The 24,711-nt window shown below is 36.8% G+C and overlaps 1 protein-coding gene across 10 annotated transcripts in view; it reads right to left on the reverse strand.

Moving 5' to 3' along the window:
• The window catches only part of Ptpn4 (protein tyrosine phosphatase, non-receptor type 4), a 185,119-nt gene that overhangs the window by 137,054 nt on the left and 23,354 nt on the right, over window positions 1–24,711 (reverse strand). For 9 of the 10 annotated variants that reach the window (XM_006529255.3, XM_006529254.4, XM_006529253.4 and 6 more), the window contains exon 2: window positions 12,803–12,957. In XM_006529255.3, coding sequence (XP_006529318.1) covers window positions 12,803–12,940 — 138 coding nt within the window. In that variant the 5' untranslated portion in view covers window positions 12,941–12,957. Of the gene's footprint in view, window positions 1–10,322; window positions 11,142–12,802; window positions 12,958–24,711 lie in introns of those variants that run through there. The other variant, XM_030252300.1, reaches the window with a different exon arrangement.

Below are 24,711 nucleotides of genomic sequence, written 5' to 3' on the forward strand. Positions count from 1 at the left end.
ACTGGCTGGTTTTGTATGTCAACTTGGACACAGGCTGGAGTTATCACAGAAAAAGGAGCTTCAGTTGAGGAAATGCCTCCATGAGATCCAGCTGTGGGGCATTTTCTCAATTAGTGATCAAGGGGGAAAGGCCCCTTGTGGGTGGGACCATCTCTGGGCTGGTAGTCTTGGGTTCTATAAGAGAGCAGGCTGAGCAAGCCAGTAAAGAACATCCTTCCATGGCCTCTGCAACAGCTCCTGCTTTCTGACCTGCTTGAGTTCCAGTCCTGACTTCCTTTGGTGATGAAGAGCAGTTTGGAAATGTAAGCTGAATAAACCCTTTCCTCCCCAACTTGCTTCTTGGTCATGATGTCTGTGCAGGAATAGAACCCCTGACTAAGACAACAGGGTAGAATAAGTAAGGAGACTAAGGGCTGCATCTTGCCCTGGATCCTTCTTGTCTTTCTGCTTCTTGGCTTCCACAAAGAAAGCAGCTTTATTCTACTACAGATCCCATATGATGTTCTGCCTAACACATCCAAAAGACCATGAAATCACAATAAGTTGTTTCACTATTTGGGTATAACAGCAACGAAAGCTAATAGAAAAGTGGAAGTCAAGACACGAGATAGATACTGTGACTGCCTAACAACAGGGTTCTAAAGCATATAGGATTCATTTAAGGAGAACTGTGGGAAACTGTGATGGTAAGAGCTACATAGACCACACATGATATAAAGAGGACTTAAAGGTAGGAGAAGGCTAACAGGAATATAGACAATGAAGCCCAGGTTCGTGAGATTTTGGATGAGAATGAAGACTGTATGACTAAAGGACATTCCATGGTATAGTGTGGCAAAAAAAAAAAACTAGCATCTTGTCTGGGCCTAAGACACTGAGAGAAGTAGAATTTAAAGGCAACGTATTAATTAATCTGATGGAAGAAATTCAGTACTCAGGCTATGAATGGTCAGTGAATAGTTCAGTCATTGTTAGCCTTTTTTTTTTTTTAAAGCAAACAAGACAGAACAAAACAGGAAGATTGGGGAAAAAATACATAGTTTGGCCAGAAAATTATGTAGTCTGGCACTTAAAATTGCTGACAATAAGGCTGCAGTTGTTAAAGAAATTAGGAGTCATTTAAAAAGCCAAATTTTTGTACCAAGAAAACAGGAAAGATTCCTTGATGATACCTTAGATATCAGTAAGACTACAACCCATGCCAGGGCCAAGTATAAACTCATTGGGAAAGATTTTTTTCTTGAGTATAGAGTGCAACCTGACACCTTGCTTGCACAAGACCATCCACAGAAGCATTTTTTATGAATCCAGTAGTATTAGGCACAAGGAGACTACTTCAACCATGGCCCAGCTCTGATTCATGCTGGCAGCAAAACCTAGGTTTTGTCCACATAATGTTTTTGCAGGCGTGCAGATTAATGTTTTAGTGGGCATGCAGATTATAAAAATTTAAGGTCACAGATGTTTCTACCCACATTTCAAAGGAAAGCCTGTAAGAAACACCAGGCAATGTGCAGAATGGTCATATTCCTTACAGGCTGTCACTGAAAGGGTGATAAATAGAGCAGATAAAATTGCCAGGATGAGAATAAAAAGAAAACAGCTGAGAGAGAAACTTGCCATGTACTAACAATTCTCAGTAGGATGTTTTTAAAAGGCAGTAAATTAATATTTGATTAGTTGAGTCAGTGAATGATAAAAAATAGTATACTGAAACAATTCCAAAGTTTATGTGTGGTTTTAGTCGCTCTGTTAATATTGCTAGCCCTTCAATTTCCCTTGTTTCACATAAGGACCAATAAAAGAACAAGGCATTTGAAGAATAGCTATAGCTCAAGTGATAATAAATACAACTACAGATACCTTAGGGTAAATTGCAATTTTACAAATAGAGATTATTCCTAACAATGTACTGCATTTTGTTGCTAGAGTTTTAAGAACAATAACTGCCTTAGTAAACAAAGATCCTTGTTGGTAGGCTAAGAAGGAAGAGAGACGTTTGAGACCTGGCTGTAGAGAAGACTGAGCAGCAGCTCTGTAGACTTGGACAGAGAGCTACTTACCGTCTTCAGAAAGCAGTTTCATGACCCTAAACTATGTGAACTATTACTTCAACAGTACCCTAGCTGTATTGTATAGAACCTAGGACTGAGTGAGTGTAAGTAAGGGTTAATATACTGAAAAGAAAAAGTTCACAGCTAAGCTGGGACTCTTTATAATAACTATAACCTGATCCATTATGCATATACAGTTCACATATATGAATGTATATATCTTCACTGAAAACTAAAAGGATTCTGCATTTTAAAATGTAATCATTTAGCCGGGCAGTGGTGGCGCACGCCTTTAATCCCAGCACTTGGGAGGCAGAGGCAGGTGAATTTCTGAGTTCGAGACCAGCCTGATCTACAGAGTGAGTTCCAGGACACCCAGGGCTACACAGAGAAACCCTGTCTCAAAAAGCAAAAAAAAAAAAAAGTAATCATTTAACCTTGATGGTGCCTGAAGTACCTATTTATAAAGATGTTCTTCTGAGGACCAACAGGATACAGGGGAGAGTTTCCTCTATGTTTAGCCCAATGGCACATTATAATAGGCCTTAAAAGACCAAAATCCTTCAGCAACTATCAGAGGATAGACTTGGATCACCTTTCTGGATAAAGAAATACTTCCAGAAATGGTTCTTCATAATAGACAAACCGCAAATAATAGTGATTTTGATAAGGTGTTGAAACAGAAAGTGAATGAGGAAGGTACCCAAGATTTACCTCTGGCCTTCATGTACATACATAAACACGCACACAGCAAATGCATGTACACACCCCATGGCGATGTTTTTGTCAACTTATTTTTAAAAACGCATTCATAAAACTCTAAGTGGAAACAAACAGAGCATAAACTGAGCCTTTTTCAAAGATTGGTGCCATTGAGATAGCTTAATAGGCAAAGGTGCTGGGGCTCATGTACTGTTTTGTTTTGTTTGTTTGTTTGTTTGTTTGTTTGGTAGCCAATGTTATACTGGACCTTTATATACTCATTGTAGTTCTTGAACTGAAAATCCTTCTTCATATTCCACGTTGGGATAACCACAAAAATATTAATAATATTTTTCCAGTGCTGGGGATTAAACCTACCACCTCAAGTACTGACTCCATCATTGACCAATGTCCTCAGCCCCAAATTTTTATTATACTATGTTGCCTCTCTATACTACACTGCTTATTATATAGCAATTGTTCAGAATTCTTAGTTTTAATTTTGATATGGGTATATATTTAAACTACCCATCTGATAACTAGATATCATATAATCCAGGACCAGATCTAAGTAGGTGTCCTAGAATTTTTGCAAAACTAGTAGACTTTTCACACAAAATATAATTAAAAAGAATATAAGCTGTCTCATAATAATGACAAGTAGTATCATACAGGCATGGTGGTGATGCCGGTACTCCCAGCACTCAAGAGACAGAGACATAGGCAAGACTGTATCCTACTTGCCTTTCTGTGGCCATGATAAAACATCCTGAACTTAAGGAAAGGGGGCCTTTTTTAGCTCAAATTTCCTGACTAGAGTCCACCATTGTGAAGAAGTTAAGACAGCAGGAACTTGAAGCATCTAGTCATAGTATATCCACAGTAAAGAGAGCATACACACACACTCTCCCCTCTTTTTGCCTAATTCATGAAATAGTGTCATTCACATTCAAGCTAAGCTTTCCTACCTCAATTTTAATGCAATTAAGAAAATCCACCACAAACATGGACACAAATCAACCTAAACTAGACAATCTCAAGACTATCTTCTCAGGTGACTCTAGATTGTGCTAAGTTGACTGTGAAAAGTAACCATTAAAGAAAACCAAATTCAAGGCCAGTCTGGTATACAGTGAATTTTAGGTGAGTCAGAGCTACACAACAAGACCCTGCCTCAAAAGAAAATGAAGTAAAAGAATTACACAATAATAAAAATAAATGGCCTGGAGCTAGAGCGTGATTCAGTAGTTAAGAAGAGTTGTTGCTCTTGCAGAGTATCTGCAATGACCACTTCTGAACTCCACAGGCAACAGGCATGCTTTTGAAAAAATATACATACAGAGCAAAACACTCATACACATAAAATAAAATCTAAAAATCAAAATATTTTTAAGTGACACGACGATAGCATCGTGGTAGTACTGCTCAGTGGCTGAGTGCTTCGTTAGCATGAATGAGACCTAGGGTTTGATTCCTAGCACTATAAAAGGAAAATGTATTGGATGAGACAAGGTGGCAGAAGCAAGCAATTAAGTGTTGGTATGATCGGAGAGAAAGAAGTGAGTAAGAAGGTGGTGTAGAGATGAGAGTAGAAGAAAAGCCTTGGGTGATGGAAGAAAGATGGAACAGGAAACTCAGAGGCAGTTGTGGTTCTTGCTCCTTGGAAAATGGTGGGTTACCCTGTCCATCAATAGATCCAGTAGCAAACTCAGGTGTCAATGAGCCTGTGCTTTCATCCTTTGAGAAAACTGACGACTGTGTGAGTGGTTGTTATTCTCAGAGTTGCATCCTAGCCCAGAAGAAGAGCAGTATCTCCAAAGTGCAGACTCCCAACTGACTCCATGTCCTGCTGCATTTGCTTCTCATCACTGGCCTACCAAGTGGCTGTTCAACCATAAAACTGGACCCTATGCTGAATTACAGTTTTTCTGTGCTCTGTTTAACTTTGGCCAAGGATTTATTTTCCTTGTAATCTTTGAGTTGGACAGACATTAATCATCCTATCTTTCAAAAGAAGATGTCACTGCTGACAAGTCACAAGCAGGTGCCACGATGATGAACAGTTTATGTGAGGGAAAGGTGGGAGAGAAAGAGAAGCTGAGAAGTTTGTGCACTATGAAGAGAAGCGAAAATGGAGATGCAGAGATGGTGAGGAACAGCCTGATGTGAGTAGCCTGCACTGCCATCTAAGGCCATGGCAATATCCTGGCCCATATGCCACTGAGGGCTATGTCTGGCTCTGTGGCCTTCCAGCAGCAGGGGGTCTATGTTGATGTCAGTGGCTTATGTTACCACAAAAGGCTATGTGGAAGTCCCTAGTCTGGTCTGCCACCTAGGGCCATGTTGATGTCTGAGGCCTGAGCAAACCTGGCCCTGCCCCTTACCAGCTGCAGTCCTTGGACATGGCTGCACCTTCCCTGTGCAGCACTGCAGAGCTGTCCCTGGTGGCATGGGTGTATGTGAGCTGGCCTAAGGGACAGACTGACTCAGCTACCACCCAATACCAGATCCAGGTCTTTGAGGTCCACCCCAACATCTACCCCATTTATGAACTGCTAGAGCTTGTGAAAGGGACAATCCTGCAGAACCAAAGCTGCAGGATCTCCATGACACAGGATATCCAAAAGGAATCTCAGAGAAGATCCACTATTGACATCATAGCAGAAGCAATTAACTGTCTCAAACCAGACCAATGACTCATTGCAATGAACACTTACAAGTAAAGCTGTTTGAACAACAGGGTATACTATGAGACAAACAGTGACACACCACAGCTTCTACAGTGAGATTTTTAGTTGGTTTGTTTGTTTTCTTTGGGGGAAGGGGTTTGCAAGGGTCAAGGGTGGATATGGAAAGACAGAAATATGTAGGACCAGGGTGCATGATGTGAAATTCACAAAGCATCAGTAAAAAAGTTAAAGAGAAAAATTACTGAATCCAAGATGTAAGCTAACATTGTGCTAAAATTAAGTACTTATTCAATGTAAAGTGTCTACTTCCAGATCTCCTTTTACATGGGGATTTTTTTCTAAACTATCAAAGAAGCAGCTAAAACTATCAGCTTTGATGTTTATCATAAACAAGTCAAAAGGAAATGCTTACACATTCAGAAAAAAAAGTCATAACACTATTACTAACTCTTCATATACAGCAGCTGTTGCTTTCCTTTGTGGAAACTAAACAAATTACTATGTTAAAAAAAAATTAGGAGGCTAGAAAGATGGCTCTGCAGTTAAGAACACTGGCTGCTTCCAGAAGACCTGCATTCCCAGTAACTGCATGGCAGCTCATAATCAATTCCAAGGGGATACGATGCTCTCTCCTGGCTTCCAAGGGCACCAGGTATGCATGCGGTACACTGTCGGCAGTTGTTTTACTGCTTCTCTGAAACAAAGGAAAAGGAAAGAAAAAAATCTGTCTGCCAGGGAGAGTCAAGAAGTCAGGGCCTATTGGGAGATTTCCCAGCTGCTGAGGCATAGAATGCTAAGAGGTGGTGTACCTGAGGCTCAAGGCTAAGAACTGAAGATTCTATTAACCTTAGTGGAAGGAACAGAGAGGTTTTTGGAACGGGAACAAATGTCTTTTGTACATTTTAGCAAAACTATTTCTGTTCGCTTGAGGCTTTCCTTCCCATGGTACTGTAGTATAAGAAGGCTATGAGAGATACACTCGCTGCTGCCTGGAACTCACCAGTGGCCCTCCCATACTTGTCCCTTACTTCTTTTTTTCCACTTTTCCTATAATCAGCCTCACCTCCTGCCTGCCCCACCTCCAACCCCACCGCCAACAACACCAGCTCCCCTCTGCCCACTGGCTCCAGAGGACTGTTTAACTTTGTATCAGGCTGCCAGGTACAGTGCACAAGCATACATGCAGGCAAAACCACTCACACACATAAAATAAAATAAAATTTTAGAAAGGATATATGGACTTCAAAAAACTAAAAAAACAAACAAACAAAAAATATCAATAATATTTAAGAGGGCTGGGCGTGGTGGCGCATGCCTTTGATCCCAGCACTCGGAAGGCAGAGGCAGGCGGATTTCTGAGTTCGAGGCCAGCCTGGTCTACAAAGTGAGCTCCAGGACAGCCAGAGCTATAAAGAGAAACCCTGTCTCGAAAACCCCCCAAAAAATATTTAAGAGGAATGTATATTACTATAACAGATTCCCAGTGAGGAGGAAAGAAGTTACCAGGTAAAAATTGTGTGCGTGTATGTGTGTAGGGGGTTTACATGGTGTGTGTGTGATGTATGTTAGAACAAAGATTTTTCAAAGTAATGTATGTACATACAATGCATATAAATATAGAAAACAAATTCCAGCATTGTTTCACCATTTGGAAGTTAAGACATATCAAGAGCAGACAATCTTCCGCATATGGGCACTTTTCATTTATAGGATGATTAGCTAGAGAATAGTTGCTGGGTGGATTATACTTACGGGAAAGAAAAGCTAACTTTAGACTATAGGGTCTTGATCCTCTAAAGAATCAGTTTTTGTTCACAACTCTTGCTGCAACCAACACCAAGGTCCAGAAAATACCTAGCAGCCAGAGGGCAGTGAAGTGTATATTGAGTTGTCCAGAGCAAAGAAAGAGCTGCTAGATTTACCAAGAGAAGCTGGGAAAGCTGTTAACACTACATGCAGAGAGCTTCTAGTACCAAGAGCTCAGAGGTGTGAACCCTAAGAAATAAGAACCACTGGCACTGAAAGCTCAGAGTTATACCCAGGCCCCAGTGACAGATTCTGTCTTAACCAAGTGTCTATCACTCATAGACACAAAGACTATAGGTAACTCACAAGTTACTGTATGTCACAATTAATTTCTCATACAAACTCTATGGTAGAGAAACAAAAAGTATAAACATTGATGAAATGTTTTAAGATGATGGCTTTGTAAACAGCAAACACAAAAATGTTAACTAATTCAGTATTACCAATTGATCAGCCAATGAAAGATATTTTTCAAGCTAACCTTGCTCAACTAGGATTAAGTTGTCTCAAATCTGGTAAATGACTACTTAGTAGAAATCTAAAATATCAAACTAAGCAATGGCCCAGCTGCTTGGGTTCTATCTTTGGAAATCAAGCATCATTTTACCTCTTTATCAAATTAGTGTAATTCAGACCATCTTGATTTTATAAGATGTCTGTAGGCAGGTATCAATGAGACACAAGTCCTTCTAATTCACATAATTATCTGTCTCGTTCAAATAAAGAATGATCTCTGAACACATTAATATATTAAATGTTTTCAAGTTTAAAAAAAAAAAAAGCCCAGTATCATACAATGACATAATCTTATATTTTAAAGCAATCAAGACATTCTTTTTTAAACTTTCATTGGCTAAATAGAGTAACTAGTACTGAAGTACTGTCTTGTTACAATCACTTACAAAAGCTGAATATATGTGGTATATATACACACACGTACATGTGTGTTTAAACAGTCAATAGACAACCTACAATCCTTGAGAAAAAATGATCAGATGAACAGAGTTCTACATAGGCTTTGTTCTCATGGACATTTCTTAAACACTGGTGTAAAAAAAAAATACAGACCAAGAAGAAAGTAGCAAACAGTCTTGGCTAGGGTGATAAAATGAAGAGTATTTATTAAGTGATAACTCTAACTCTTCTTCAGTTTGATACATTAATTCCCTTAAAAAGTGTGTGTGCATGTGTGTGTGTGTGCATGTGTGGGATCTTAGAGGTCAGAAGAGGCATCATCCATGAAACTGGAATCAGACAACTGTGACTCCATATAGGATGCTAAAAGCCTAACTTGGGCCATATGTAAAAGGAGCAAGTACTCTTAACTGTTGAGGTGTCCCTCAAGCACCACATTAATTACTTTTTAAAATACCCTTTACATATAATATCTTCCTTCAAAAAAAAATTTGTAGATTTAGTCAAGGACATAGTTAACAAAACGAGTTTAAAACGAACAGGTCCTTGCTTTGTTACTCCTTAGACATAATTGACATTATTTATTACTTACTATTTATTGGTTCGTTTTTATAACTGACTACAGATTGTTATGTAAATACTATGTATTATTATGTATGTAGTTTTGTGAGAAAATGGGAGATCTGTTAGGTGAAATTGTGCTACAGGAGCAGACAGTAAGCATAACAAGTCTGTCGTAACAACCCCCTTTTAAGAAAATTTCATCCTTAAGAAATTAAGAGAAAATATAAACCAGGTGAAAATGAAACATGAAAAAGAAATTTCAAGTCACAATCTTTGTTCTTTTTTCTGTAAATACTTGTTATAATGTCTTGTGCCTATAATATCAACATGAAGGTAACTGAGGCAGGGAGACTAACAGGAATTTTATGATCACCCTGGGCTATATTTTAAGTTCCAGGGTAGCTTGAGCTAGTATGTGAGATTCTGTCTCAAAATGCTAAAAAGAAAAAAGTAAATATTGGAGCCTGTGAAGCAACTATGAATTGTATGTCGAGCAATGTATGTCGAATAAATTCTAACAGTTTAGTCTTTTAGTTTTTCCAAATAAAAACACACATATCTATCACCACACATTTATTCTTACACATAAATAAAAAATATATAACTCAGATCTTACACATTCATATATACTTTAAATATTAGTACACAAAGATAAATAATTCATGTAACACAAAGAAGCAGTGGGCAGCTCTGGAGAAAACTACAAGGTAAAATGGAAGAAGATGAGGGTCATTGAGTAATAAGGTTGGGGCAAGAAGAATGCCTCTAACAGTGGGCCATAGTGGAACACATTTTCCTAGTTGGTCCACAGCAGTATTTTTGAACCCACATGATCCTCCAGAATCCTGCAGCTTATTATCAAGAGAAGTCTACTGACCTTTCCTTGACTCTTGGGTGTGATTTAGTGATAATCATAACAAGCACAACAGGGTGAAAGTAACCTTAAGTAACTCCTCAGGCTAGCTTGGAAAAGGCACTATGGTTACAATTATTTCCCCTCCCCTTCTCCCTGTCTCTCAGAGTGTACACCACCTGAAACCAGATTCTATGCCATGAATTCCAGTGTAAACAAAGAGGTCACATACAGATGATCCCTCAGCAGCAGTAGAGTCTTCAGTCATGCTCATAAGTGAAAAACCTTCAAATGATTACAGTCCAGCCTAAAAAGACTTCCAGCTAAGCTCTGATCTATAATGAAGCAGGTATGAGTCACCTCTATGTTAATCCTCAACAATAATAAATGGTGGTTGTGTGTCACTAATAGTCACAGTACTAAAGAGACAAGCCAGTTATTCTCAGCCCTTCTTTGTCACAGTTTACTGTTAAGCTGCTACACTAAAGTAAAAGTAAATTAGAAAATTAGGAAGAATAACCTCAGAAGCTGAAGAAATCAACTTATATAGTATAGATGCACTGGTTTTGAAGTGTTTAATGGAAGGATGACTGAAAAATTAACAGGATTCAGAATGTGAAAGGGACAGCAAATTCCACAATTTGGAAATAAATCAATCACAGGCTTAGCTCACTATGTCCAGACCAGAGAAATAACAAGAAAGAAGATCCAGGAAAGATATACCTATACTTTTATTACCTTTCTTATGTCAATTTCCCTCCAGAAAAGATAAAGGAATAGCTTTCACAGGATGACTACCAGTTGGGAAAAAGCAGGCTTTGGTGATAATAAACACATCACTTGAGTTCCAGCCTTTTAAGGAAGCTAGGTGTGGTAGAGTACACCTATCATCTTAGCATTTGGAAGGCTGAAGAACTCAATGTACACAATTAGACCCTGCACAGCACACAATATGAAAAGGAAAGACTAGTAGATGATGTCACAAGTCATTGTTTGGTCATCATCAAAGAAAACTCAGTGTTCTCCGTGAAAAGAGAGTGCTAGGTGTCCCTACCACAAGCTGACCACAATATGGATTTCTGAGACTTAAGAGGAATAAACAAATATTATGAAATACTCAGGATCAGAACTGTCAAATCCCCAACTAGTTGTTTCTACCTCACAGAGGTGGCAAAGTATATAACTGGAAAGCTATTCGCCTAAGTTAAAATGAACACCATCTACACAAAAGAGCATAACTCTCTCCGTTTGGATGTCATGGATCCAATTACCCAAAGGAATAAGTATATTACATATCAGCAGGCATTTCTCATAAACACTGTTCCATGATATTTGAATTTTCTGATGACCTGAGGTGATACCAAAGAATGTTTTCTAGCATGGAAGTTCTTATCTTAATATCTCTATTGGAACTAGTGGTTAAGCATGTCTGCACCTAAAATTAGTACAATGATACTACATTGAGAAACAGCATAACAGTATATTATGGTCAACTAAATTATAACAATTTATTCATTTAAGAAAAAAATTATGCAAGATTTTAAACAGCAAATTTGTCCATAATATTTTGAAACAAATACAGACTATAAATTGAAACAGAAACTAAAATTTTATATTAACTGAAAATAAGATTAAGTGTACACCTCCAAAAGAATTTTAATATGAATCTATAACAAAGGAAAAAGCCTCGTTTTCTTTATCAATTATCTAATGCATGCGGTTTATCTTAATCAGAAATATTTATGAAGGAGAATTCCCTCTATTTTTTATTCTGATTGGCAATCTACTCTTCATCTATTAGTAGACATAATACAAAAGAAATTTAAAATGTTGCATTTTAGCAAACACACTGAGCTGTTGGCTAAGCAATTTCCTTATAAGTAATAAAATTTTCACTACTTTTGCAACTTGTTTTCAAATATGAAATGAAATTTAGAATTTTTAAAGGTAAATTAGTGGCCTTGCTACATACTAAGTAATATACAGAAAATTTTAAGTTAAAAAAAAGTGGTAAGCAGGACTGGCAAGATGGCACAGTAGAGAAAGGCATTTACCTCACAAGCCTAGCATCTGAGTTTGGGCTCCAAAACCCATGCAAAAGTGGCAGAAAGAGAAAACAAGCTGCACACAGCTTTTACTCTGACTCCACATTCACACTGTGGGATGTGTGCCTCCAAATTCCATGCATATTATACATAAACACAGTAAAATAACGTCTAGAGAGACACAAGTGATGCATCAGGGAACAGATGATATGTCATGGCAGAGACTTGGATAGGAATATGCACTACATATTAATTAGTATCACACATTTAATCTAAATTTGGGAGTATGACAATGATTTTGTATTAATGTAAAGACTCTCACAATGCTAAATACTTATTGGTGTGTCCACCACTTTCAGAAAGTTTGGGAAGAAAAGAGAAAGAAGAGGTGAGTGCAGTTCAGGCTGGGCAAAGGGAGTTTATGTATGTAAAACATTCTTCTTCCATTTCAAGTTTTTAAAATAAAAAAATGTGTATGTATACATGTATATATTACTAAGGCATGAATAAGAACTTAAAAGTCCATAGCAGAAATAATCCAAACACAAACCAAGAAAATATAGACTAAACAGAGGTAGGAAAATGGATACATTATGGTTTGTTCATACAAAAGAACAGCATACAGCAATGAAAATGAATGAACTAACATATCACATAGGCGAAGCTCAAATGACAATGAACAAATGAAGCTGGACACTAAAAACAAGAACAAATATTTGTTGAATAAATCTTTTTAGACAATACTTTTGAAAGATCAGTCTTATTACTTATCTTTATCTAACACAAGTTGCATTCAGACTGTACAAATATGGCTTTCCTGAAAACATATACAGTATTTAAGATAAGAAATTCTTTTCTGGCGCCCTTATGCACCTTATAAAATTGCCCATATACCACTGATCTGTTCATGAACTAGGACATTCTGCTGTTTGTAAACAGTCAGTGGACAGCACTTTTCGAAAGACTTAGTCTGAATGAGCAGGAATACTTGTTATAAATGTGCATCAAAAAGACTTCCTTAAGTAAGACTGTCCAAATTATACTCCAACTTAATGGTTTTAGTTTTAAAATAAATCTAAATTCAGACTAATTTCCAGAGATGATGAAGATGACAATGATGATGATGACAAAGATGATGCAAATGCTAAGAAGAGAAAAAAACAAAATACTCACGTTAACTCTGAAAGCCTGTACAGTGTTATCCAGAAGAAGAATGTTGCAAACGACCTCTGTATGCTGTCTGTCTCGGGCCAACTCTGATGCTCGGACATTGTAGGTTCTGCCAGCAGGCAATCGGAAACGTGCGGTCATTACTGTCCACACAAAACCTAGGATTAAAAACCAGAAATCACTAAATAAAAAGGATTTTGGAAGATATGATATAGCTTAAAAAATAAAGTTAATACACATTTCAGATTAAAATATTGACAGAAAAATTACAAATTTTGAAACATCAAGATTAAGAAATTGGGTATAAAATATATATGTAGATTAACTAAGTTAAGATTACAAAGCACTAAAGATATTTATTTTGAACTGTTTGACTGAGAAGATTTAAGGAGTATGGGAGCTCAGCAACTGGGACGTTCCTCCTTGCTGATGTATTTTTTTAAAATATTGAGGAATGACAAGAGGGGAGAGGACTGTTTCAATTCCATCACTCTAACTGCTTTTATTCCCCTTTCTTCTTACCTTAAAAAAAAAACTGTAGCATAATAATAGTGAAGATAATTCTATTTCAGTTTCAACCAACTATTCCATCTTCTTTTTTATGGGAGAGGGGAGGTGGCAGGGCCTTACTATGAACCCAGGTTGGCCTGGAACTCCTGTCTCAGTCTCCCAAACTGGTAGGATTGCAGTGCAATGTACCTAGCTGTCTGCCACGATAAATTTTTACATAATTGTAGGAAAAAAATAGAGCATCAACCTATTGTCAATAAGGGCTATTAAAAGACAATGAAAGTGTACTTTCAACTTCCTGGAAGAAAATTATTCAGAACACAGAATTCTATACCCAAAAAACTAACAATCATATTAAGAGAGAGAAAAAAAAAAACATTTTAGGCATTCCATACAACTTCCACCTTAAAGAAAATGATAACAAAGGAAATTAAACAAGGCGAAACACAAACATTTGGGGTACTGTTGTTATTTTTTTGTTATTTTAGCATTTTTTTGAGACATAATTTCTCTGTGCAGTCCTGGTTGTTCTGAAACTTGCTCTTTAGACTGAGCTGGCTTCACACGCAGAGATCTACCTAGCTCTGCCTTTCAAGCGCTGGGATTAAAGGCATGCACTATAAACAATAAGTAGTAAACTATATAAATAATCAGTAAACAAATGCTACTATAAATACTAATAGAAATAAAAATACTAATAGAAACAGGCTTTCAAGTCAGTAGTATTCAGTAACTGGAGTTACTGTCTCATAGATAAAAGATGAAAGGAAATGTTAACATTACATTTAACAATTAAAAACTAGACAAATCCACTCAACTCCCATTTCTCAATAGCTGATATAATTAAATACATTAGTAAGAATATAGGAGAATATGATAACAACAACAACAACATTTACAAAACACCTTGTCACTAACAGAAGAACACATATAACTTCCAAATGTTCCTTGAAGAATTACCATTAAAGACCATATCCTGGGACACAAAACAAAACTAAGTAAGTATAATTAAGGAAATTCTACAAAGTATGGTCCCTAAGAACAGAAGAATTAAACTAAAAATTAACAATAGAAAAATCTCCAAACACAAGGAAGTAAATAGCATTCTAAGTACACATGGGACAAAGAAGAAATCTTAAGAAAAACCAAAAAATACACAAAACTAAGTAAAACTAAAAATATAATTTAGCAAAATTTGTGGGTCACAGATATACCATGCACTAATAAAGGGCTGCATATATATAACAGAAAACAAGATATGCCTCAAACCAATAATCTAATCTCCTTAAGAACTCAGAGAAAAGCCTAATAAAACAACAGTAAAAACAGTGGGAAGGAAATAAAAGAGAACAATTAAAGACTGCTATACAACCATCCAGAAGAAAAAGAAAATCAACTGGGATGCAAAGCTGATCCTTTTATAAGATCAATAAACCAAGATTAACAAAAGAAAAGAAAAAAAGTATTAACATGGGGTTGGAGAGATGGCTCACTGATTGAGACCATTGACAGCTCTTCCAGAGGTCCCAAGTTCAATTCCCAGCAACCACATGGTGATTTACAACCTTCTGTAGTAGGATCCCATGACCTCTTCTGGTATGTCTAAAGAGAGTGACAGTGTACACACATACATGAAAAAAAATAAATCTTTAACAAAAAGTATTACTGTTAGGAATGAAATAGAGGGCACCAACTGAACCTTGTCAACATCAAACTGATACTGAAAACAATTTGCACTCAAGTGCAATAATTTAACAAAGTAGTCCAATTCTTCAAAGGCACAAAATATCATAATTTCATTAATATACAGAAAAATCTAAATAGCCCTGTAGCTATTTTATATTTTGAATAAGAAACTTAAAACCCTATGGCATTTTCAAACCCAGATGGTTTGCTATTTAAGGGACAATTACCACTGTCTCTACAATCTCACAGGAAGCACACAAGACAACACTTCTCATTTTCATTCATTCTACTGAAACACCCAAGGCATAAGGAAGAATTCATCAGTGCATGAAAGAACCGTATAAGAAGGGTTTTATTTATGAAGTGTGGCAAGGGTTACAGTTACACAATTGATCAATGTCATCTACCACATTAAATGAGTAAGGAAAAAAATCATATAAGCTTTTCAATCAATGAAGAAGAGCATCTGATGAAATTTACCACAATAAAAATTCTCAAAAAGAACAAAAATAATATCAACATGATTAAGGACATCTAAAAAAGCAGTCTATATGGCTACTGTCCTAATTAATTTAATGGGTAGAGCCTAAACATTTTTATCCTGAGATCAGGAACAAAGCAAATAATTCAATGAAAAGGAGAGTGGTGAAGGGCAGGGTGCGCACAAAAAGAAATAAAACTAGCCCTGTTTGCAAATTACGTGGTATAAATGTAGAATACATGGAATTAAATTTAAAACATAGTCCTATTATAAAAGCGAAACAAAAAATGTACAAATATAACAAAACATATACAGAATGTTATGCTAAAAGCTACAAAAGATGAGCTAAAAAGATGCTCAGTGTGGTGAGTGCCCCACCACGTATGCAACCTAAAGGGCTGTCACATCGGCAAGATGGGAATTTTAAATTATGTTTTTTCACTAAATATTTCTGAAAGATGTACTTCTCTGTAAGTACTGTTGAACCTGGTATATTTTACTCTTCAAATAAGAATTTTAACTATTCAAATCATATAGTCTGAAGACTGTTAGAAGAATGTTTAAAATATAATTTTGAAAGCTCTGAACATACCTGGGAATGCTGATTTATTGTTCTAGGGTATCAAAGAGTAGTAATATGCCAGGAATTTGAAAACACTAAGAAATGTGGGAATTTTTTCCAACTGTATGCTATAATTTATCATTGTTGATAAATAAATATACTTTGTTTTCTTTTTCTTTTTTGAGACAGGTTTTCACTGTGTGAGCTATTGGCTAGCCTATGTAGGTAAAGATCTGTCTCCTCTGAGGATGGAGTGCTGGAATTACAGGCGTGCACCACCACACTGGCTTTTTAAATACTTTAATGAACCTCTCTTTTGGTGTCTTACCCAAGAGTACTTCACCAAACGTAGAGACTTAAGATTTCCTCACATTTTCTTCTAAAAATTTCAGTTTAGGATCTATGCTTAAGTCTGGTTCATAGAGTTCTTTAGAATATAAAATGAGAGGTATTATGTAGACTGAGGCTCATTTGTTATGTTGTATATATATAACTCTCTATGATGGTTGAAGTGCCCCACCCCTTTTAATTTGGGGAAGGGGTGTGTGTACACCATAGCACACATGCGGATGTCAAGAGAACAACTTGCCACAGTAGATGCTCCCCCTCCACTAAGCAGACTCTGGTGAGTCATCAAGCTTGGCACTATCGCACTACCCTGGCAATACCAGTTTCTTGTTGTGGTTGCTTTACACTCAAAAGCAGTCAATGAATCATATTTAAATGTAAAATCTAAAGTGCAAAACTCACACAAACACATATAATTTAAAAATCTTCAAAAACATTTATACTGTATTAAGTATAAATAATAAACATAAGACTTAAAAGCATACAAAGATATATGTACATTTTTATGCAAATATTATCATCTATGTAAAGAACTTGAGACACCCACAGACTCTGGTGTCCTCTGGGGTCCTAGAATCAATCACCCATGGACACGAAGGTACAACCACATATACAATTAAATATCCTAGTATAAATAAGAGGAGACTGTTAAGGTTAACAACTGTATACTCGGGCTGGAGAGATGGCTAAGTGGTTAAGAGCACTGACCGCTCTTCTGAAGGTCTTGAGTTCAATTCCCAGCAACCACATGGTGGCTCACAACCACCCATAATGAGATCTGACGCCCTCTTCTGGTGCATCTAAAGTCAGATACAATGCACTTATGCATAATAATAAATAAATCTTTGGGCTGGAGTAAGCAGGGACTGAGCGAGCAGAGTTGACTGGAGTGAGCAGAGGTCCTAAGAATTCAATTTCCAGCAACCACATGAAGGCTCACAACCATCTGTATAGCTACAGTGTACTCACATACATTAAACAAACAAACAAGCAAACGTATACTCTTGGGATACAAGAGAACAAAGGCTTTTAAAACAATCTAGAGGAATGAAGTGATCATATCTTTCCTTTTAAAATTTTACCTTTCTCACAAGAATATTATATTGAATATTTTTTTTCTATTTTCCTTCTACTGTGTATCTTAAGAAATTCTGATTTACATAACTTTCCTAGTGAGCAAAAGTTATCCCTTTATTTTGAAAACTAGAATAATGGGTTGGGTTTAAAACACTTTTTTCTAAATGGTGTTTCTTTTGACTAGCAAATGATCAATTACTTTAAAAATACACAATCAACTACTGGTTGAATTTCATGAAGAGACAGAAACAGAGAACCAGCACTTGAGCTAACCTTCTTAAGTTACATCTGGTCTTTCTTCCTTTTCTTGCTTCCTGAGTCAATATTTCTGGGTTATAAATCCCCAATACATTCTTTCAATCTCTTGGAAGAAAGTTTCTAGGGCAATAGAATTGCTTGAATTAGGAACGCTGTTTAAAATGGTGAGAATCTGACTGAAGAAGTCAATGATTTCAACTTCACTAAGGAGAATCCACTGACTTAAAAGTCAAATGTTCTTTCTGTCTTGTGTGTAACTTTCAAATTATTATTTATTCTGTTTTAAATGTCCACCTCTAAAAAGTACTGTCATCATTTATCTCATTTACAAGGATTCTTAATTAAGATTATCATTAATTAAAGGATTGCTCTTCTACTAGCTAATTTGCCAGGTAATCTTGGATTTACTTGATAATTTGTCAATAAAATATGTCCAAACACTGGAAAACCAAGTATCGTTTAAATAACCATTTTCTCATTTTACTAGTTTTCTGTGTTTCATTTGAGAAAGCTAAAACAAAAATACTAACAAATTGGAATTAGTACTTTGAGCTATGGATAGACCAATAGAGAACCATTAAATGACCCTAGATTGTAATTACAGAGCTAGAAAGTAACAACAGTCAAGTGCTTCTAACAACCTTATCTACCACAACACATTGCATGGAGTTATAATTTAAAATCTCTTGAGTAAACTTTATTTTTGGATCAGTGACAAGCTCAGGAAGAACCATGCAACATTGCATCTGGCAAAGCACTAACAACTCTTCTCAATCTACTTTTCTCAATATTCACGATAGTAAATCATAACTTATATTTCTGCACCATAGTCATAGCTGCAAAAATGGAGTGTCACTAAAAATAATAATATTTGTATAAATAAAGCAACAAATGATTAACTTAGAAACAAGTTTCTTGGTCCTAAAATGCCAAGAATAACTTTTTTTCATGCTAATAGCTCATAAATGGAACTTACCCACCAGTACTTACTGGTTAGTCTACATAAAATGCCTGCCCAATTAAAAAAGCACCAAGTTGAATTAAAGTTCAACATAAGTATAAGCTAGAATATGGAAAAAAAAACCCACAACAACTAAGCAACAGGGGGTTGGAGAGATGGTTCAGTGGCTAAGAGCACTGACTGCTCTTCCAGAGGTCCTGAGTTCAATTCTCAGCAACCACATGGTAGCTCACAACCATCTGTAATGGGATCTAATGCCCTCTTCTGGTATGTCTGAAGAAAGCTGACAGTATCCGAGTATACATAAAATAAATAAATCTCAAAAAAAAAAAAAACAAAATCAGCAACCACTTGAAAGTAATAAAGTTACCTTTTGTTGAATTGTAATCTTTATAATTTCCACTTTTGAATACAAAAAGTAGTCATCTGAAAGGCAACTGTAAAATTTGGTACATCCAACTTTATATAAAAAGAATAAAGAAAAGATGGAGAACTGTGTCTAAAAGGTAAAAGAAGACTGCTGGAAACCCACTCCTCCATAAAGGTAAAAGGACACTGGTAAAGTGTCAAAATCAACATTGTAGAAAGTCTGGAAATTAACAAAAAGGTTGCTTGCTACACCCTGAAGAGCTTTATTTTAAAAACAAACAGCTAAACCTCAGTAAGAATGAGCTTTGTAGAGTTTTTAAATGAGATGTTTACTCAATTCCCTTGTCCCAATAATGTAGGCCCTTTGCAAAAACAAAAGGCAAATAGGCTGACTACAGATCTTCACTTCTCCCTCAGCCCCTCCAAATCCAAATTCCCCAGTCTCATTCCAAGCTAGTGCAGCAGAACTCTAGCTGTGGTCACATTTCCTCACTGCTGCCATCTCTCGTGGACCACCTGATATCCCCTCCTAGCTTCCCTTCCCCACTCACTGCTTTATCAGACCCAATTCCAGCAGGCATTCTGTGGGACTCCAGAGGCGACTCTGACCAGAGAAGCAAATAGACTAACTGCAGATGTTTACCTCTCCCGCTGCTCCTCCAAATCCAATATACCAATCTCATCCATAGCCGACCTTCTTGGGGTGACCTCTCTTCACTCTCTACCCCCATTCCAAGGACACTAAATAAACAGATCCTGGTGGAAACCATCTGCCTTTCTCTCTCCAAATTCCTTCAGACCCCTAGCCTCTCCCCATTCCTAAGTGTCAGCTCCCAATAATAAAACACACATTTTACCTGGGACCCCCAGTCGGGGTGCATCTGGCATGATCCCAGAATGTTTGTTACACCCAGAATTACAATCTTCCCAATCCCAAATAACTAGATGCCAGCCTAAAAACACAATCAATAACAGCCAGGACATATGCCTCCATTAGAGCCCAGCAACCAACAGCAGACTCTGAATATTCTAATATAGCTGAAGCACAAGAAAAAGACCCTAAAGAAGTCTTTATGAATTTAATAGAGGTCTTTAAACAGAAAATAAATATCCCTTAAAGAAATCTATGAAAATGTAAACAAAAAGTGGGAGGAAATTAATAAAACAGTTCAAGATCTGAAAGTAGAAATGGAATTAATAATAGTAATAATAATACCACCACCCAAACTGAGGGAAATCTGGAAAGGAAAAATTTGGGAATAGGAACATCAGAGGTAAGTCTTACCAACAGAATAGAAGAGGTAGAAGAGAAAATTTTAGACACTGAAGACAAGGTAGAAGAAATGGGTACCTCAGTCAAAGAAAATGTTAAATCTAAAACTGGCACAAAACATGCAGGAAATCTGGAACACTATGAAGAGACCAAATCTAAGAATAACAGGAATAGAGGAAAGACAAGGAACCCAAGTCAATGGCACAGTCTGGATGGATTGCTACAGTCTCTAAGAGACCACAGATGCCAGCCTATACTACTATAACCAGCACAATTTTCAATCAACATAAATGGAAAAAAGTAAGACATTCCACAATAAAACCAAATTTAAGCAATATCTATCTACAAATCTAGCTCTACAGAAGGCACTAGACAGAAAACCCCAAAACTAAAGAGGTTAACTATAGTGAAGAAAGCACAGGAAATAAATAATCCCAGACTACAAAATGGAAAGCATGCACAATAACAGGAATCAAAAACACTGCCCATTGATATTTGTCAGCATCAATGGTCTCAACTGCCAAATAAAAAGACACAGAATGAATGGATGAAAAAACAGGATCCATCCTTCTGCTGGATCCAATAAGCACATCTTAACATCAAGGAATCAAAGATAGGTATCATCTCAGGGTAAAAGGATAGAAAAAGATATTTCAAGCAAATGGGACTTAAGGAACAAGCTGCTGGGGCTGGAGAGATGGCTCAGTGGTTAAGAGCACCGACTGCTCTTCTGAAGGTCCCGAGTTCAAATCCCAGCAACCACATGGTGGCTCACAACCATCCATAATGAAATCTGATATCCTCTTCTGGAGTGTCTGAAGACAGCTACAGTTTACTTACATACAATAAATAAATAAAATCTTAAAAAAAAAAAAAAGAAACAAGCTGCTGTAGCCATTTTAATATCTATCAAAACAGACTTCAAACCAAAACTAATCATAAAAGATAGTGTCTTAGGGTTTTACTGCTGTGAACAGACACCATAATCAAAGCAAGATTTATAAAGGAGGACATTTAATTGGAACTGGCTTACAGGTTCAGAGGTTCAGCCCAGTATCATCAAGGTGGGAACTTGGCAGCATTCAGACAGGCATGGTACAGGAGGAGCTGAGAGTTCTACATCTTCACCTGAAGGCTGCTGGTAGAAGACTCGCTTCCAGGCAGCTAGTGTGAGGGTCTTAAGCCCATACCCACAGTGACACACCTACTCCAATAAGGCCACACCTCCTAATAGTGCTACTCCCTGGGCCAAGCATATACAAGCCATCACAAATAGGAAAGGACACTAAAAACTCAAAGAGAGGAAAAACAAAAACAAAAACAAAAAACACTAAGGACACTGCAATTCTTAACATCTAAGCACCAAACACAAGGTCATCTAAGTTCATAAAAAAAGAAAAAAGAAAAAAAAAAACCCTTCTACAGCTTAAGCAGCACACACACACACACACACACACACACACACACACACACTGTTATGGTTTGTATATGCTTGGTCCAGGGAGTGGCACTATTATAAGATGTGGCCCTGTTGGAGTAGGTGTGACCTTGTTACAGAAGATGTTTCACTATGGATGTGGGCTTTAAGACCCTCGTTCTAGCTGCCTAGAAGCCAGTATTCTGCTAGCAGCCTTCAGGTGCTCTGCCTGCACCATGCCTGCCTGGATGCTGCCATGATCCAGCCTTGATGATAATAGACTGAACCTCTCTGAACCTGTAAGCCAGCCCTAACTAAATGCCCTCCTTTATAAGACCTTGGTCATGGTGTCAGTTCACAGAAGTAAAACCTTAACTAAGACACATACATACATACATACATACATACATACATACATACATACATACACACACACACACACACACACACACACACACACCAAACTGGAATGATCTCATACTAGAACAACAGCACAGCTGAAAGCTCTAGAACAACAAGAAGAAATCATGAACAAAAGAGTAGAGGGCAGGAAATAATCAAGCTGAGGGCTCAATAAATAAGAGAAAAAATAACTAAAAAACAATGAAAAAAGAGTTGATAATTTAAGAAAAACAGAAAGACTGACAAACCCTTATCCAAATTAACTAAAAGGCATAGAGAAAAAAAATCCAAATTAACAAAATTAGAAGTCAAAAGGGGGATATAACAGAAACCAAAGAAATCCTGAGAATCCTAAGGATACACATTAAACTTTTACTCTACCTGGAAAATCTGAAAGAAATGGGTCATTTTCCCAACACATACCACTTACCAAAGTTAAATCAAGATCATATAAGCCATTTCAGCAGACCTACAGCCCCTAGTAAAATAGAAACAGTTATTACCATTCTTCCAAACAAAAACAAACAAAGGCCAGGGCCAGATGGTTTTAGCACAAAATTCTACCAAACTTTCAAAGAAATGTTAATATCAATAATGTCAATATTTCTCAAATTATTCCAAAAACTAGAGACATAAAGAATATTACCAAGCTCATTTTTACTCAGCCACTGTTACCCTGATGCCCAACCCATCCACATACAAACCCAGAAAAGAAAATCACAGACTAATTTTCCTTATAAACATAGATGCAATACTCAAAATACTTGCAACCAAATCCTAGAACACATCAAAAAGATCAGCCAACATGATTATGTAGATATCTTTCCCAGTGGTGCATGGATTATTCAACATACATAAATCATTAAATGTAATTCACCCATAGAAATAGACTGAAAGACAAAAACAACATGATCATCTCATTAGATATAGAAAGGAACTTTGACAAAGCTAACATTCCTTCATGATAAAACTCCTTAAGAGACTAGGGATACAAGGGACATACCTCAACATAATGAAGGCGATTTACAGCAAGCCCAAACATCAACTTCAATGGGAAAGCTCAAAGCCATTCCACTCAAGGAAGGAAGAAAACAAGGTTGTCCACTCTCCATACTTATTCAATATGGCACCTTCTGAAGTCTTAGCTACAGCAAGACTTCAAGGAAATACAAATTAGAAAAGAAGAAATCACCTATCTTTATTTGCAGCTAATGTAACAGTATACATAAGTGACCCTAAAAACTCCACCACAAAAATGAAAACTTTTAGCAAAGTAGCTGGATACAATATTTACTCATAAAAATCAGTAGTCCTCCTACACACAAATGACAAAACGTCTAAGAAAGAAATCAGGGAAACAACACCTTTCTCAATGGCCTCAAATAATATGAAATATCTTGGGAGTAACTCTAACCAAGCAAGTGAAAGACTAGTGTAATAAAAACTTCAAGACATGAAGAAAAAAACTGAAGGTATCAGAAGATGGAAAGATCTCCCATGTTCATTGGTCAGTAGGATTAACATAGTAAAGATGGCTATCCTACCAAAAGCAATCTTCAGATTCAATGCAATCCTCATCAAAATTCCAACACAATTCTTCATAAATCTTGGAAGGACAATTTCCAGCTTCATATGGAAACACAACTCAGGACAACTTAAACAATCCTGAATAATAAAAGAACTGAGGGAGGTATTACTATCCATGATTTCAAGTTGTTCTACAGATTTATAGTAATAAAAAAAAACAACATGATATTGGCACAAAAACAGACATGTTGATCAGTGGAATCAAACTAAAAACCCAGACATAATAAATCCACAAATCTACAGACACCAAATTTTAGATTAAGAAGCCAGAAACACACACACATACACACATACACACATACAGAGAGAGAGAGAGAGAGAACAAACGAAGAAAAGGAAGCATTTTCAACAAATAGTGTTGGTTAAATTGGATGTCTACATACTTATCACCCATACTTATCACCCTCTACAAAACTCAGCTCCAAATGGATCAAAGACCTCCACATAAAACCAGATACACTGAACCTGATTGAAGAATAGCTTTGAACTCATTGGCACAGGAAAAGACTTTCTGAACAGAACATCACTAACACAGGCACTAAGATTAAAAATTAACACACAGGACCTCATGGAACTAAGAAGCTTCTGCAGAGCAAAGTACATCATCATTTGGACAAAGAAGCAGCCTACAGAATGAGAAACCACACATCTGATGAGTTAATACCCAACATATATAAGAACTCAAAAAACTAGATAGAGAAAAAGAAAAACCAATTTTAAAATGGGGTACAAATCTAAACAAAAAATTTTCAAAAGGGAAAACTCAAGTGGTGAAGAAACACAGAAATGTTCAGCATCCTTAGCCTTCAGGAAAATGCATATAAAACCACTTTGAGATTTCATCTTACATCTGTCAGAATGACTAAGGTCAACAAAACAAATGGCAATTCATGCTGGCAAGGATGTGAAGTAAGGGGAACACTATCCATTGCTGGTGAGAGCACAAACTTGTACAGCCAGTATGGAAATAAATCAGTGTGG

The sequence above is a fragment of the Mus musculus genome, chromosome 1 (genome assembly GCF_000001635.26).
Source record: "Mus musculus strain C57BL/6J chromosome 1, GRCm38.p6 C57BL/6J".
NCBI classification, from domain to species: Eukaryota; Metazoa; Chordata; class Mammalia; order Rodentia; family Muridae; genus Mus; species Mus musculus.